General features: G+C 32.1%; 2 protein-coding genes across 2 annotated transcripts; one reads left to right on the forward strand and one right to left on the reverse strand.

Annotated features, from left to right (window-relative positions):
• The first annotated feature begins 465 nt into the window (after positions 1-465).
• LOC102592342 (glucan endo-1,3-beta-glucosidase-like protein 1-like) lies at positions 466-3,918 on the forward strand. Its single transcript, NM_001288081.1, has 3 exons — positions 466-964; positions 1,059-1,086; positions 3,768-3,918. Exons 1-3 carry the CDS (start codon positions 466-468, stop codon positions 3,916-3,918), a joined length of 678 nt encoding a protein of 225 aa, NP_001275010.1.
• Positions 3,919-6,372: 2,454 nt separating this feature from the next.
• LOC102592686 (E3 ubiquitin-protein ligase ATL41-like) lies at positions 6,373-7,274 on the reverse strand. Its single transcript, XM_006348782.2, has one exon. It carries the CDS (start codon positions 7,139-7,141, stop codon positions 6,422-6,424), a length of 720 nt encoding a protein of 239 aa, XP_006348844.1. The 5' UTR covers positions 7,142-7,274; the 3' UTR covers positions 6,373-6,421.
• Positions 7,275-15,429: the final 8,155 nt, after the last annotated feature.

Below are 15,429 nucleotides of genomic sequence, written 5' to 3' on the forward strand. Positions count from 1 at the left end.
ACCTAACTTTCCTTACCCGTACATAAATTTCAGTGTTATGCATATCGAAGGTCAAACCTAGTCAATTTTATATCATACTTTATGAGATGATTAAAATTCTTTCATACTTAATGAGTTTTGGAAATAGAAAAAAAATTAAGTTAACTAATAAGAATAGTGATGAAATAATAAGTACTGCTTCATTTTTAACTATAGGTATTGGATTCAAGTTTTTTGGGATTAGTAATCGTCTTTGTTAGGAACATTCTTCTCCCAATGTAGGGAATTTAAATTTAGTCGCAATCCAATAGAAAAAATTAAGTTGGGCACAATCATTCTGTAGTCTTTTCTCAGCACTTCTCAGATCTCTCTTACAAAAACACCAACGGTCATATTTTCAGTATATAAATCCTCACTCTGTTTCTGAACATTAACTTTCAATTCTTCCGTTTCTTATACAATTCCAGTAACGGAAGAACACAAAAAATGTCTCTCAAATTCTCATTCTCTCTTCTTCTATTTTCCCTAATCTCCACCCTCTCTACCGCCCAATTCGGCGGCACTGGCTCTGCTCCCGCCGGCACTGGCACTGCTCCCGGCGGCGTTGGCACTACTCCCGGCGGCACTGGCACTACTCCGGGCGGCGCTGTCACTTCTCCGAGCGGCGTTGGCTCTGCTCCTGGTGGAACTAGTGCTGCTCCAGCCGGCGGTACTGCTACCGGCGGAGGCGGAGGGGCGACGGTTGAGTTGTGGTGCGTGGCGAAGAACAACGCAGAGGATACTGCTCTTCAATCGGCACTTGATTGGGCTTGTGGGCCTGGAGGTGCTAATTGCGGGCCAATTCAGCCCGGTGGATCCTGTTATGACCCTAAAGATATACAGAAAACGGCGTCGTATGTGTTCAATGATTACTTTATTAAGCATGGTATGACTGAAGATGCTTGTAATTTTGATAACACTGCTGCTCTCATTTCTATAAATCCAAGTAAGTACTTCCACTTTTGAAACTTTTTATTTGCTTATTAGTAGTAATTTGGTAACTTGAATTGTGATTTATATTGTTATTTATCTTTTTTCAGGTCATAATGGGTGTAAATTTCCATCCAGGTAACTGTTATCCCTTGTGCTAAAAGATCTGATTTTTTTTTGCCTTAAATGATTCATGACAATAATAGATATTTGGTAGTGAAATTGATTATTGAGCAAAAAGCAACTCAGGAGGAAATGAACTGTCTGATTTAGTTTGTGCAGGGGTATTATGTGCTAATCGAAATTGTTAATATTCCCTCCGTTTCAATTGTTTGTCTTGTTTTGGCTATACAAGCTATACAAAATTTAAGAAAGTAAAAGGCATTCTAATTTTTGTGGTCTGAAAAGAGAGATTAAAGATATGCAGAATGTACTAAAATATTCATTAACATTGTGGTCGTAAACATGCCACATCAAGTCTCAACTCCCAGGTCTTGGGTCAAAAGTCGGGGTCGGATCTTGGGTCTTAGGTCAGACCTCGATTGGGTCGGGGTTGGATCCTGGGTCTCGAGTCAGGGTTCGTGGTTGGGTCCCAATTAGGTTCGAGGTCTCGAGTATTGAGTCCCGAATCAGATCCAGGATCGAGTTTCAGGTTAGAGTTGGGGTCTCGAGTATTGGGTCACTAATCAAGGTTGGAATCGGGTCCCTGGGTCAGGGTCAAATCTCTTGTCTGAGATTGGTGTTGAGGTTGGTCTCGGGTCTAGGATTGGAATCATGATCAAAGTCATGGTTGAGTCTCGGATGAGGTTCGGTATCTAAAGTATTGGGGTTAGTGACCCAATACTCGAGACCCCAACTCTAACCTGAAACTCGATCCTGGATCAGGGTTGGAATTGGGTCTGGGTCAGGGTCAAATCTCTTGTCTGAGATTGGGGTTGAGGTTGGTCTCGGGTCTAGGATTGGAATCATGATCAAAGTCATGGTTGAGTCTCGGATGAGGTTCGGTATCTAAAGTATTGGGGTCATGGATAGTAACCTGATATGGGTTTTTGCATCGGGTTTCGAGTTTGTCCCAGGTCTTTAGCTAGGTTGAGTCTCGATCGGGGTCCAATATTGGGTCTTGTTTCAGGCCTCAATTGAGGTCGGGTCTTGGGTCTAGAGTTTGGGTCTCAGGTAAGAGTCAATGTCGAGGTAAGATCCTGGGTCAGGGTGGTTGGGTAGGGTTGGATTCGGTTCGGGTCGAGGTTAGGTCCAGGTCCCTCGTTGATTTTGGGTCTTAGTTCTTTGGTCCCAGGTTGGCGTTAGATCTTGTGTCTTGAGTTGCGTCTTGTGTAAGGTTGGGGTCAATTCTTGATTTCTAGACTTTCGGGTCGAGGTCGGGGTCAGGGTCGGGTCTCTTCACCCGGAACCTAGGTCTCAAGTCCCGACTTGGGTTCAAAGTCTCGTATTTTTTGGATTTTCTTTCAGTGGATTTGGTCTCTTTTCATTTTTTAGTATGCCAATATTGTTTAGAGTAAGTGGGTCCTCTTTTCATTTTTTAGTATGCCAATATTGTTTAGAGTAAGTGGGTCATAATCCAACTTGGGTTTTAGCCTAGTTTCGCTCAATCCAGTTTAACCCAAAGTAAATTTGGGCAGGGGGGACATAACCCAATCCGTTTTTTAGTACAATCCATTTTAACCTCTTCAATTTTAGTTTAACCTGCCCATTTTACACCCTACCCCAATCCGTAGCTTAGTTAGTAATTAGGTTTGCTATGTGAATTCAATATCAATTTTTTTATTTTATTTCAGATGTTTATAATAATAGTGTTATGATCAAAGATTGCGCTTAAGCCCTAAAGCAAGATATAAAACAAGTTGAGCCGTGTCAATGAGCGTACATCTGAAGAGTCGACACTAATCAATTGATATTTCACTTTATTTGTAGCATTTCAATTTTCTTATACATATATTTGTTATTCATACTTGTAAATATTTGTCTTGGCTAAACATGCATATTGCCTTTATTCATCAACCAACTGACGTTGGAGCTTTTTTTGTGCATAAATCTATGTATTATGTGAGCTAATGTATTATTGAATCTAATGAGTTAAACTTGAGCGGCAGTAGAGTTTTTGTGTGGTAACTAATCACTTTAAAAATGGAAAATGGTATAGAATAAGAAATTATCAAAACAGAAAGTGCTTTTGAATTTGATTTATGTTCAAGGATTCACTGCTAGGGACTAAGAAAATGGAAATTATGTTATGACAGAGAGTAACATGAACGCCTTGTTTGGTTGGTTTTGTTTTATGAATCTTGTTGAATAGCGTAACACACTACGTTACAAGATTGCCTCTATTGATTACTTTTAATGGAAAATGGAATATAATAAGAAATAATCAAGCCAGAGTTGATTTTGAGTTTCATGTTCAAGGATTTCCTCTGAAGTTAGTGAAAAGAGAAAGAAAAAGATTTGCAATATTGTATATAGGCCTTCTAAATTCGAAATTATGTTAGACATGGTAATTGATTCGACTTGTTTTATTGATGTGGTGACTGTTGCTTAATTTTGCTAAAAGAATGTATTATCTTCTTCGATCCAGTTGAATAACATAAGACACTACACATACATCGTGAGTTTTATTCATATGATCTTGGGGTATCCACACTTCTATTATGCCGAAGCCCCATTGGATTATTTGGTCTCGCAGTTCTTTGGGTTTGAGTTAAACCCGAGGTCCATGTTCTTATCAAAATTATCCATGTTATCTGTAGTTACTTCAGTTCATTATAGACTTCAGCTTTTGAGATAGTTCTTTGTGCATCATTGTGCAGCAAGAATTCAAGTGGAAGTTCTAGTGGGTCGACGAATGGGGGATTAAGTCCATCCTCTGAAGATTTGAGTAGCGGCAGTTCTATTCTCAGGAGGTGGATGTATATCTTGATGGCGATCAATTTGCTGTTTGCAAGTCAGCTTATTTTCTGATGACTCAAGAATCTTAGTCTCGTTCCCACTGTATGTAGTATGTAGCGTAAGGCAATTTTGTTGAGAGCTCAAAAGCTCCAGGTATTTAATGTTGGTTCCACGCCCTCTCCAACATCGTAGAAGCCATAATCGAAGAAATATCATGACGATAATTCTTCTTGTTTGTTTATCAATCATGTTGGTATGTAATCCTGAAGTACTGAACTATCATTGTAAATCGAGCGTGTTGATTGAATTACTAGCTATTGTGGTTCTTCTTGGATTCATGGTGACTTGTTATTCCAATTGGATTGAGGTATTAAGGTTGTGTGTTATGCAATGCCATCTCAGGTGCAGAGTTAGAGAGTCTGAAGGGGTTCATTCGAACTACTTTTGCCCTAAAATTACATTATATATACAGAATCGAAAAATCTGTTGTGGCTAGTGGAACTCTTTTTTTTATTTTTTTATTAAAGCTCTCTTAGATCTCTTCTTTTCTTTGGGTTTCACAAAATTTGGCATTCAAAGAAAAGAAGCCTATGACCCTTCGGGTGGCCTAGTGGTTTGGGCTTGGGACTTCTATGTTGGAGGTCTCAAGTTCGAAACCCCGAAAGCAAGGGAAAGCCTTCTGGATCGAGTTCTTCATACTGGGCTTGCGGGTTACCTCTCCTGTGTGGTTTGCGAGCTATTGTATAAAAGTGGGGTTTTGTCTTGCGCACATACAAAGGGTTTCCCTTGTTGTAAAAAAAAAGGAAAGAAGAAGATTCTCTATTTGTTTCAAATAAGGGTTGTTTTAGCTTATTTCATTTATATTTTTTTAAAAAAATATAATGTATAGTTTACTAAATTACTCCTATTTATTAGATATTTTTGAGAATTGAGCATTATTAAAAAGAAGTAATTCTTTAGTTTAAGGAAATAATTAAAAGCAATTACTATATTTTGTCTTGAATGTTTAAAGCAAATACTTATTTTTTGCTAAAACGACACTTATTTGAGAAAGTAAGTAAATAAACAAACAAAATAAAAGTCACCAACCGGAGCCTTTCAAGGCTTTGCTCGAAAATTGGATGGAAAAAAATTGGACGGAGATAAAAGACACTAATAGAATGATTCTGATTCTGTGTTGATATTTGCACTGAAATCTGAATAAATTAAAATTTGCGTCAAGAAATTCCACGTTAAAAAGATAAAACGTTTTCTAAAAAAGACAATTCGGTATATGAAGGAAGCTTAACAAATGTGAAATCAAATTACTAGACATTATATTCTCTTTTCCTAAATGTCTGGCTTTGGAAAATAAAATGAACTGGCCAAGTTTGAACAAACTTTATTTATGGAATAAAATTTGTAGTTGTAAAAGTCAATGGTTGATAAAATACACAAAACATGTGCGACCAGTTCATATGTTAGATAATTAATTAAAATAAAAAAATGGAACAGACTTACCTAATTCTTGGATTCTTTTTAATTAGTCAATGTGACTAATTATTGACTAATTATCACGTTCATATTTAGGTTACCAAATATCACAAACATTTCTTGGACTTTAGTATATATATCATATAGACACCTTAATTAATCCAATATAGACCCTCTACTAATTAACTTCCTTTTAACCTAGTATTTAACTTAATATCTATTGCCGGAATATTGGACTTTTACACTTAGTATATCACATGTTACTAATTTTCGCAATGAATTCACGGTGAAAGTTTAGAAGTTTGAAATGCTAAGTATATCACATAAATTGAGACAAAGAAAGTAACAAATTAAAATACGAGTTCGTAAAAAACAATGGTAAAATACTTTGGCTGGAGTATTATCTACTTAATTTTGATCTTGAAAATTCCACAACAAATTCATTAAATATTCATAAAGAGATCAAAATCTCGAATATCTCATAAACTCTTGAAATATTCATAAGGAAAAATCCTTTTGGCCAGAAAATTTGGCCAGAATGGTAATTTACTTATGTTATTTTACCTTTTTGAACATTTACCCTTTTAACTTTAATACCTTTTAACTAAAAATGGAAAAAATATTAGTTTATTTTAAAATAAAAAAGATATTATAGACTTTTGAATTTTCTGGCCATTTAATATTACTTTATTCATAAAAAGATTAACCTAAATCATCCTAGTTTGAGAAATACGCCACTTAACGGCCTAAAATTATGGAGATCAAGTCCAAATCATCCTAGTTCGAGAAATATGCTACTAACAACCCTCAAATTATGGAGATCAAGTTCAAATCATCCTAATTCGAGAAATACGCCACTAATGACCCTCGAATCACGGAGAAACCTTATGAGAGAAGAATCAAGAGAAAAAAACAGATTTGTATCCACATTGATTTATCAATAAAATATTCTTATTTCTTCAATAAAAAAAATCTACTTAATTTTGACATAATTTGTGTGTGTACGTACAAGAAAGATATGGGAGAAAAATAAGAAATGAAAACACAATAGAGTTTCGAATTTGAACTAATAAACATCGTATAATTCATACCTAATTATTAATCATTGTCTTTCAAGATCATTAATTACACCCTCTTCAACACCACAAAATTGAACATGTAATCTTCTTGATGATTTTTCCATGCTAATCATCTTCCTAAACGAGCTTAATCTCGAACTTGATCCATTAATTTTAGCTGATGATGATGTTGAATCTTGTGCTAATCCACAATCTTCCACATTTGTCGAATCGCCACCCTCGATTGGTGGCGCTGAGGGCGTGGTAGGTCCTACCACGCCCTCACGTGGCTCCGGTTGTAACAACCGGGGCTCCGCCTCAGTCCGACAAATCGGGCACGTTGAATGTGACCCGAACCATTTGTCAATACACTCAGTATGAAAAACATGTTTGCAATTAGGCAACTTCCTAACCGTTTCTCCGTCTTCAAGAGCGCTCAAACAAACCGTGCACTCAATTGAATTATTTTGATTAATATCATTTTGTTTGAGAATAAATACCGGTAGCGAAGCTATGACGGACGGGTCGAGCCCCGTCTTTGGGGGCTCGACCTGTAGGGCAGAGCTGGTGATGATGCTGATGCGTTGAAGCTCCGCCCTACGTCTAGCCTGACGTCTGAGGACGCACCTCGCGTAAACATGGAGGAGAGTAACGAAGAAAATAACTATAGATAATGAAATTATGGCTGTTATCATGATCTTGCTATTAAGATCATATTTGTTTTTTCTATGAAAAAATGGAGGATCATCATCATCAAAACCCATGGTGGTTGTTGTGATGTGGTGGATTTTGTGAGAGTAAGGATGCTTATTTATTGGGTAATATAAGAGGTATTTAAAGGTAAGGTTGTCTTGGTTTGGTATAACTATGTGAAAATGAAAGAAAACAACTCATATACTAACTATCTTTTTTTTTGTTTTTCTTCGTTTCCGAATTATAGTTCCCCAAGTATGGAAAACTCTTGATATAGAAATTTTTTCACGAATAAATCCTATACAGTGTGAATTCAAATTAACTGAACTCTAATGTGGATATCGGACACGAGACATAGAATGAGAAACCAATAAGATGTAGAAGTACGTATTTTCAAAGTGATTGACTTGTTGAATATTGACCTTTATTTTCCATAATTTTGAATGTCCTCCGCTTTTACAATTCTTTATACAAAAATATATATACATATGTAAATTGTAATGATGTACTTATTTATGATAGTACAAAACCTTTTTTTTTTTTTTTTGGAACCTCGGATAACCCGCAGCTGCTATAATCTCTGCCACAGCCTCTGCCCTTCGGGTGAGCACTTTGTGCGTACTGGGTAAACCCCTCACTGCTCACCCGAAGGGCAGAGGCTGTGGCAGAAATTGTAGTGGTTGCGGGTTATTCGGGGTTCCAAAAAAAAAAAGGTTTTGTACTATCATAAATGCGTACTGGGTAAACCCCCCACTGTGTAATAGCCTGCAAACTACACAGGAGATGTAAACCGCTCTAGGCAAGCCCTATGCGACAGGCTCGACTCAGAAGGCATTGAGGAGGGATCAATCCCGGGTCATCCGTGTGGATAATCACCCTCCAAACCAACTGAGCCATCTTGAATAACCACAAAACCTATCCTATTCAAATTTAAAAAAAATGATTTCTTACTTCAACTTTGGATTTATCTTCCAAAAGACGATATAAAGTGATAATATACAATAACATTATAATTTAACAAATTACGTCAAGTTAAACTTAAATATAATTGACTTGAAGATGCCTTCTCTCTCTATATATATATATAGAGCCGGAGCTAGTGGGGTTCATGGGTTCGGACGAACCCACTAGCTTTTTCGTAGATCTTATATTTGTATTAGAAAATTAAATAAATATATGTATATTAACTTGTGAACCTCCAAACTCCTAACTTCGGCTCTGTCAAACAGTATATATATATATTACATGGTTAGCATACAGAAAATAAACTCAGTTTGACTTTTTTTCTTTTTGTAAAGTTTTTTCATCTTAAATCCCGAGAATTAATAGCTAAGAGTTTAGAGGCATAGGCCATAGAGTGATGTAATGGCAATTTGCATTTAATATGTTGAAATAGACATGTAAGACCTTTCCTAATTTTGTCTAATGAGAATATATATATATATATATATATATATATTTTATTATTTTATTATTTTATTATTTTATTATTTATTTTTTATTTATTTTTTATTTTATTTTTCTATTTTAGGTGCCCGTTAATGTTCCCTAGTAGTATCCATAAATCCCACAAATACGTTTTTGGGATGTGCAAATTCATATTAGTTGAAGCATGTAAATTCGTATGAATTGAGCTTTAATGTGAATATCAAACACCAAGTAGGAAATAAAAATGCTAAATGTATATATTATTGTGGTTTATAAAGTATAATTCAAGTCGGTCGACTATCTGAACTATCACCTTATTAATAAAAATTCAATTTTACACATTGTAATTTCCTTCGATCCTTGCACCGACCCTCCTATGGAAAAGTTAAATGCTTAAACGATACCGTTTATTTTATTTTATTATTAGAGAAAAGTCAAGTTGGTTGACTAAGCCAAATATTTACCATTAACTACTTTTTGTTGATTTACATTGTTGCGTACGTAAAGTAAATTTAGCCATGAGAAATTTTTACGAGCTGAAATGGATAGTGAATATAGGAAGGAAAAAATTAAATGTAAATAGTGGTCCCACTAAAGAAATAATTTTATAGCCTATTTGACCAAATTTTTAAAAGGTAAAAAATATTTATCTTTTTCAGATGATGTTTAATTTGAAAAGTAAAGTATTTAATTAAGCTTACGAAAGAAAATAAGTGGTTTTTCCAAAATAGTAGAAGCTAAAAAGGTAATTTCTCTCCAAAAGTATGTTTAAGTAAATACATTTAAAAACACTTTTTAATTTTTAGATAGAAAAAAATTAATTATATTTTATTTTTAAAACTAACAAGTATTTTGGACCAAATATTTATAATTACCGCAACAAATAAATTAGATGACAGGGAGTATGCATTTACTCAATTAGTGTCCATTTGCACATATTTTTAGTTATAATATAATTCACATGTTACGTACCAAATCTAATTTCCCCTTTTAAAGGAAAAAAGAGCCACAACTTCCAAGTTTGACCTAAAGGGTCAGATTTAATTTCTTGTAAGTAGGTGAGTAAATATATTATTAATGTTTGATATGTTATCATCCTAAAATGAGTATCTTAATTAGAAACTAGAACAATATTTAATTTTTCTTTATACTATTGATATAATGGACAGAAGACGATCAAGAATTTGAAGTCTATAAATTTCTATAAAGATCTTAAGTTAATATATGATAGTAATTGTGTCACTGTCAAATATTAGTGAATTTTTAATACCTATACAAAATCTGATGTTAAACTATTGAATTTACGTAAATATATTTATTATATTGTAAATTCACGTCCGTTGAATTTTTCTTGATTTCCATATAAACTTCCTTACTTGGCACAAAATGTCAAAATCACAACAACTATCGTCTAAGTTCAACTTTGCATAAAATGACGAAGTAAGAAAAAATTGTCTTACATGACGTATACTATATATATTTTCTCATATTAACAACAAAACCTAATTATTAGCAAAATATATAAATATGTAGTTTTTTTTCAATACGTTAAATCGTTTTTGTAAGATAAAGATTTTCCATTATAACAAGAAAATAGATAGCGTAACAAATTGGAAATAAAGAAATTTCCCAATTTTGAAATCATTTCTCAATTTGACCAGAAAAATATTATAAAAAAAGGATTCGTCTTCACGTTATGAATTTCTATTTCACGTTGGCAGCAATATTTGGTTGTTACTAATTAACTACAAAGTCATAGCACTAGACTTTTCAACAAATATGAACCAAAATTTTCAATCAACTGTATAATAAGACTTTCTTTATTAATCCCCCACAAAGTTCTCAAATTCGAGTAATGTGAGACTTTGGTAATCAGTGGCGGACCTAGAAATTTTATCAAGTGAGTTCAACATATAAAAAAAAATGAAGCAGTATTAAATGTTGTAGGTGGAAATCGTACCCGCGTGTATTAGTCAAATTGTAACTTCTTTGCCGCTGGGCTACATGTTACTATTGGTTTAAGTGGGGTCAAATTAAATATATATAGTGTTTTGTTTCAAAAAACAGATTGAATATATATGTATATACAATGTATTTTTTCGACGAAGTGGGTTCATATGAACCCACTTGCAACAAGGAAGGTCCGCCCCTGTCGGTAATAGTAGAGCTCCAATGCAGATATCAAATATCAGATTGAAATTTTAAAAAAAAATCCTACAACGTCTCTGGTTGGTACAAATTAAAATATTTTTTGTTAGGAGCACTCTACCTTTACTATGAAACTTTTTGACATTAATCGGACCCTAATATAGATATCGAACACTGTATTGGGAAAAAAAGTCCCTACAAATTAAAGGGTTCTCAATTTCTTGGTATTTTGATGTTTGAATAATTCAGAGAAGCACGCATTTCAAGAATTTTGATGTTTGAGTACAAATTCATTAGTTTTTGTTTATATTTTTGTAAAGTTGAAGGGTATATCAGATCATTTTTCCTTTAAGTAAATATTAAATACTTGAAAATATATGATTATAAACCATGTTATTAAATTTAGATCGTTGTAAGAGTACACATACTCTCTATTCTGAATTAAATTATATGCCTCTGGAAAAATTTTTGGACTTGCAGAATTAGTGAAAGAAATTATACAATTGAGTAAACATATTTATATTTTTAACGAAAGATTTAGTTAGATTTTTATGTTGGTATAAAATATAAAGAACTTCTATTATAGTTTGCATGATATAGGTACTTAAATGGAAAAATATAATCAGTGAAAATTTATATAATTAATCAATCTCAATTTATTTGAGACGGAGACTTATAATTATTATAACTTTACCTTAGGCCTTGGGGAAGCTACATAGAGTGATGTGTGATGTAATGATTGATTAGTATTCAATGATTTATATAGTATGATCACCTAAAAGCTATGATATGTGGTAAATACTTCATTTTTAAACAAAAAAAAAACTGAATTAGTGTCCTAAAAAATAATCTTCTTTGGTAGAGAGCATTTAATCCTCAAATAAGACTTTATGATAGCAACCCAAATTAATTGACCCTAAAATAAATATCTAACAATAAGATGAGATAAGCGATATTTTCTTCAAAGTCGCAAGTGATATTTTCTTCAAAGAAATGAAAATGTATCGTACAAAGTGATAGTTCCAAATAGGACACCTTTTCTGTTAACGCTTTTGTTTTATTCAAAACTAGTGAATATGTCCGCGCTTCATGCGGTCATAAAAAGACAAGTTGAATTTACAACTAACTCTAATCTATTTAATCTAAAATGAAAGTAAATATATTAACAATCATAAGCGTGAACATAAGATTTAAAAGATCGTCGATCGAAACTAATAGCAACAATTTGTAGATGGAACCGTGGAAACACCCTTAAGATTTTTATTGCTCCTATGACAACCCTAGATACGATCAAATTGGTTAGAAATTATAGTAACATATATTTTAAAATAATGCATTCATTATGATCGAAATATTTTAAAATATTTTCACTTTCTTTTTCTTTTTCTTTTTCTTTTTATGGGAAGCACCAACCGTAAATAGTTCTTTTGGTAAATCCTTCCTAATATAGTCATAGCCTCAAATGTACCTTTAACGTAAAAACAAACAAACTATTTTCAATGATAAATTCATTTTAATTACATTATTAAAACATACCCCATTGAAGAATAGTAATAAGATATTAAAAAGTTAGTATAACACAAATTATATATTTTTAGCACATATGAAAATATTATTACTTAGTTGATTTGTAGAAAGTAAAAAAAAAATGATACCGAATGCGTCTATGAAATACCTTTGGACTATTTAACAAATATATTAAATTATTAGCAAATAATAATAATAATAATAATATAACACTAAATAAAAATACTTCTATCTATTTCCATTTAAAATTATACCTTTTTTCAAACATATGATGGAATTCTCAATTTCTAAAAGCCTTTCATTTGCAACAATTTGAGAACCTTATAAACTTAAATGCACAAAAAATTAAACAAATTTTTTATTACAAATAAAAAGGGGAAAAAATAATCACCACAACTACAAAATTAGGAAATGGGGTGTCCAAAAAATATATTAAAATTGACTGTAAAATATAAAGTTTCGATTATTACTACAAAATAAAGAAAGCAAATATTTTAAAAATCTTTAAGTTTGACCATAGGAACTTGATGAAATAAATCTCTTAGCATCTCAAAAGAATGTCGCCGACTCTTCATTAGCTTTTCAAAAGCAAAGCTGACCACTTTTATAAACCAAATAATATGAAAGTATGAGAAACGAGCGAATATTTAGAACAATGTCATACAATGATTATAAAATATTTTCAAAGTTAAATTTTGTATTTTTGAGAAAGTTCACTTTATCATTGCTTTCCCCCAAAAGAGAAAATAATGAGTAACAAAAATACAAAAGAAATGATATGTAGATAAACTTGATCAACAAATAAATAAAAACATAGTAAAGAAAAATGGAGATTGTCAAGCACTCATAAAAAAAAAATGAACTCGATAAAAAAAATTTGTCAAAAATAAAGAGGGTGAAGTAACTATTATAACATAAACGGTTACTGGTTATATTAAGAAAGTGACTATTGAAATTTTGACAAAAGTATTGAAGGATAATTCTGCAACAAAAAAAATAATATTATAAGATATTATAGCATCAATATTCACTCAAGTCTTTTTGAAAAATGTAATGAAAAATGGATGATTATGAAAAATGTATATCCAATTGTGCCCAAATTTATATGGATACTCTTCCATACTTGGAATATCAAAAGACTTGAGAAGAGAAAGTAACATTAAGGTTAGGAATAGAAACGGACAAAGCCAATAATAATTAATCATAATTGTCAGTTTTAACTCATTTAAAATGACAGGCTTACCATGAGAATTATTTGTGAGAGTGACAAAAGTATTGAAGGATAAATCTGCAACCAAAAAAATAATATTAGAAGATATTATAGCATCATTATTCACTTAAGTTTTTTTGAATAATGTAATGAAAAATGGATGAGTATGAAAAATGTATAAATTCAATTGTGCCCAAATTTATATGGATACTCTTCCATACTTGGAATATCAAAAGACATGAGAAGAGAAAGTAACATTAAGGTTAGGAATAGAAACGGGCAAAGCCAATAATAATTAATCATAATTGTCAGTTTTAATTCATTTAAAATGGCAGTTTCATTATTCAATGAGATCATTTATGTACTTATTTTTTAAGGAAAAATAAAAAATAATTCAAAATAAAAAATAAAAAAATAGATAATTGCAAATGTTGGTCATTGAAGGGTGCCACATCAGCTATTCTAAATCCAGCTTTATATATATATATATATATATATATTTTATTTTCAGTTAAATTACATCATTAAAACAAATGAAGGAGAATTTATATGTATACAAAAAGTATTTAAAAGCTAGAGGTGCGGTTAAGTGGTAAGTATTTCTTCATTGTTAACGAGACATATCGGGTTTACGCCTGGATAAGGAGTCACATTTGTTACTTTAACATTTGGGATTATTCTTTTATATGAATTCAGATTTAGTCGGACTTCAATACAAGTATTAATCACGAAAAGAGAAAATATATGATACATCTTTCTTTGCAATTGTTCATAAATTTTAGTAGTTTAGTTGGTTGGCTATTTGAGCAATCCCCTTCTCATCTCACCTTCTCCTATCCCAATCTTATTTTTTTTGATTATTTAAAAAAAAAAAAAAACTATTTTCAACATCAAACTCGAAAAGGAGTAAAAATGTCATTTAACATATAAGAAATGACTCAAAATACACTCCTTCAACTTATTGAATAAAGAATGTACTTAATGTATTAATTAGAAAGAGTGAAGTGACAAAAATATACCTAAACTATCTTTTATTTTTGAGTTCCATACATAAATGAATATGTGATATTTTATGTATGAAACTCACACTCCTTATAGTTTAGGTATAAAATAAAAAAAAATAAGTCAGTTTAGATATATTTTTAACATTTTACTCAATTAGAAATGACTCAAAAATATCTCCTTTCACCAATCGGACCAAATTTGCAATAAGAACCCCATATACTAACTCACCTAATTCAGCCTAATCCTCATTTTATACCTCCTAATTACACTTCATGCTTGGCAACATGGATCTTATAAGTTTTTAGTTATTTTATTCCTTAGTGGGCTTTTGGGCCTTGTGAGAGAATCTTACAAACTTGCCAAGCTGGCCTATATATATATATATATACATATGTATATTGAATTCTGAAGTTTGGGATTTTAATCTCTTCATCCTTCAATTTGGATATAACTTGAATTATAATATATGTATACTTAGTGTATAATATACGTATATTGACTAACAACTATAAATATGTTTGAACAAGCGGCCCAATGTGTGTATGTCCTTTCCCTGGGCTTTACATTTATTTATGGGAAAATTTCTTATGTCTTGATATCAAACATTACTATGTTATTATTCAACGTGGGTATAGTTTAATGGAAAAATTACGCGGTTAAGCAAATTTATACTACTTAATTACTCATCATAGCTATAGTTTGCTATAATTACCATTCACGACTAACATTATACATTAAATTACATGGGCTGACTTCGAGTTTGTATAATTAGCCACGTTTGTATATGTATAATTTTCCAGAATATACAAATATATATGTATAATATACAATTATCTAACCGATATACATATACAATTCACCTCTCTTCCACTCTTTTCCCTCTCTCTCTCGCCTCTCTCATCCCTCTCCCAATCTCGCCTGCCATATATACAAATGCATATGTATAATATACAATTATCTAACCTATATACATATACAATACACCTCTCTCACGCTCTGCTCTCTCTCGTTCGCCTCTCTCCTCCCTCTCCCAATCTCACT

Source organism: Solanum tuberosum, unplaced genomic scaffold (assembly GCF_000226075.1).
Source record: "Solanum tuberosum cultivar DM 1-3 516 R44 unplaced genomic scaffold, SolTub_3.0 scf00102, whole genome shotgun sequence".
Classification (NCBI taxonomy): Eukaryota; Viridiplantae; Streptophyta; class Magnoliopsida; order Solanales; family Solanaceae; genus Solanum; species Solanum tuberosum.

Coding starts and splice junctions, on each gene's coding strand:
- LOC102592342 (NM_001288081.1), top strand. CDS start 466: ATGTCTCTCAAATTCTCATTCTCTCTTCTTCTATTTTCCCTAATCTCC. Junction 965..1,058: donor TCTCATTTCTATAAATCCAA/GTAAGTACTTCC, acceptor ATCTTTTTTCAG/GTCATAATGGGTGTAAATTT. Junction 1,087..3,767: donor GGGTGTAAATTTCCATCCAG/GTAACTGTTATC, acceptor ATCATTGTGCAG/CAAGAATTCAAGTGGAAGTT.
- LOC102592686 (XM_006348782.2), bottom strand. CDS start 7,141: ATGGGTTTTGATGATGATGATCCTCCATTTTTTCATAGAAAAAACAAA.